Source organism: Amborella trichopoda, chromosome 2 (assembly GCF_054954075.1).
Source record: "Amborella trichopoda isolate Santa Cruz 75 chromosome 2, AtrichopodaSantaCruz75HAP2 v2.0, whole genome shotgun sequence".
Classification (NCBI taxonomy): Eukaryota; Viridiplantae; Streptophyta; class Magnoliopsida; order Amborellales; family Amborellaceae; genus Amborella; species Amborella trichopoda.
The window spans coordinates 15,823,623-15,825,914 of NC_142337.1; the positions used below are offsets into that span (position 1 = coordinate 15,823,623).

The following is a 2,292-nucleotide window of genomic DNA, read 5'->3' on the forward strand; positions in this document are numbered from 1 at the left end:
CTTAGTTCCCCAAATGGCCAAACCCATCGTCATCCTTCCTCCCCACCATTTTCCCACTCAATTTATGGGAGACGGCTCTTTTTGATCTCGAATGTCCCTCAAAATCAGTTATTCACCATTGACCATTGTAGGTAATAAAAAATAATAAATAAATTAATAAAAAGAGCTCAAACTAAGCTTAAAAAAAAAAAAAAAAACCTAGTCGGGTCCAGACCCGAAGGAATAGACTTGACCCGACGAATATGGGTCAAGTCAGGTCCGGGTCCAAAACCTAGGTCCAATGCTTTAAAAGGACCACATTCCGTTAAATTTTGTAAGCTACTCAGACGGACCGCCTTCTGTTGTCATTTTTTTTTATGAACGGGCCATTTTCAGGATCAGAACGCCTTCTGTTGTCTTTTTTTTTTTTTATGAACGAGCTATTTTCAGGATCGGATCGCCTTCTGTTGTCATTATTTTTTTATGAACGGGCTATTTTCTTCGGATCGCCTTCTGTTGTCATTTTTTCATGAACGGGCTATTTTCTGGTTCTTCCGTTATAAGAGTACAAAAACCAAGAGGATAAAACCCAGTCAGTATGTAAATTTCAAGGTCGGTAGTGCGTGGAAACCCCAAAATGTGGGGGCCTTTAAAGGTTATCTAGCTTAGATCTAAGGAATATGGTAAATTTTTCATTAGACTAAAAAGGTAAAATCTTTATAAACAAAATAAAAAAGTAAAAAAAATAAAAAAAAACAGTATACTTGCAAAGCAAAGAGGAAGACACAAACCCATGCACAATTTCAAGGGCGCGGCGCTTCTAAGTTCTAATTACAGGCTCGACTGCAGGAATTCCAGCCTAAAATTTACATCCAAAAAAAAAAAAGCGGCGTCTAGAACCTTACAGGTGAATTACTCATAATCCTTATTATTCATGGACCGGCGAGCTGCTGCTTCTCTCTCTTTCCTTCTACGATCTGCAGGGCTCTCATGGATTCTCTCCTCCTTCACACTCTCGTTGGCCCCAACAACGGTCTCCTTTATCTTTTGTGTCGTCTCCTTCACCATCTCTCCAACCCATTTGGCCGTGTCGCTGACCTTGCTCGCGCCCTCCTTCCCTGTGTCAACCGCACTCTCTGCGGTGTCCTTCACCTTCTCTCCAAACCATTTGGCCGTGTCGCTGGACTTGCTCGCGCCCTCCTTTGCGGTGTCCTTCACCTTCTCTCCAAACCCTTTGGCCGTGTAGCTGGCCTTGATGGCACCCTCTTTTCCCTTTTCAACTGCACTCCCTGACTTCTCCTTTGCCCTCTGAGCCATGTCCGCCGCTGAATCCTTGGCGTCTCTTGCCTTTTCTTTTGCCTTCTGTGACATGTCCAATGCGGACTTTGCAGCGCTCTTCCTCGACTCTTTTCCCTTCTCCGACACTTCGGAAGCCTTCTTTTTTGCCTTCTGTGACATCTCTGATGCGGAATCGGTAACACTCTTCATCGACTCTTTTCCCTTCTCTGATACCTCGGAAGCCATCTCTGTCGCCTTGTCCGATGCCGAATCGGCAGCTTTCTTCGACTCTTTTTCTTTCTCTGAGACGTCGGAAGATGTGTCCCTTGCTTCCTGTGCTGCATGACGACCCTGCATTTACATTGAACAAAAAAAATTGTAGGCGAGCAGTTCTGAATTCTTAACACTTTAGAGAGAAAAAGAGAGGTTTGGTCATTAGAGAGAGAGAGGATTTATACCTGAGAGGACCTAGACACAGATGTTAAGGACACCATTGATGGTCTGCCTCTCAGAGGGAGGAATGGGTTGGGATATGATTTGGGTACTTTCATGACTGCACACTTTGTCACAAGACTGGCCATGGAGGAACTTGATATTACTCTCTCTCTCTTCTTTCTCGCTCAACAGTTTCTATCTCCTCTTTCTCTCTCTAAAATCCCATGCCTTGATGGGGGCTTGGACTTTGGACGATATAAGGGAGTGGCCTTCGCGGAAAGAGAACGACGGAGTGAGATGACACGAGTCTTGGCATGAGACACGTATGCAATCGTGGGTGTAACACGTGCGTATGGTGTGCATAGTGTCCTGTTTCCACTTCACTTCCCTGAAAGTCTGAGGCGCATTGTGAGGCTTAAGCTCCCTCGGGAGCATATTTATTCCCTTGACAATAGGGTTGGGAGCGGGTCGGGTCTCGATACACACCCGGATTTACATCTAGATTCGAATAGTATTCAGGTTTAAAATTTAGATATATACTCGGATATGAGGTCGGATATACCTGTCAGCTCCCGAGTCTAATTAGGTCCACTGTCACCT

General features: G+C 44.8%; 1 protein-coding gene across 1 annotated transcript; it reads right to left on the minus strand.

The window, feature by feature from the left end:
* Window positions 1-644: 644 nt before the first annotated feature.
* LOC18445787 (uncharacterized) lies at window positions 645-1,978 on the minus strand. The gene is made up of 2 exons (XM_006855917.4): window positions 1,716-1,978; window positions 645-1,608 (listed from the first exon to the last, which is right to left on the minus strand). The coding sequence occupies exons 1-2, from the start codon at window positions 1,836-1,838 to the stop codon at window positions 892-894; spliced, it is 840 nt and encodes a 279-aa protein (XP_006855979.4). The 5' UTR covers window positions 1,839-1,978; the 3' UTR covers window positions 645-891.
* Window positions 1,979-2,292: the final 314 nt, after the last annotated feature.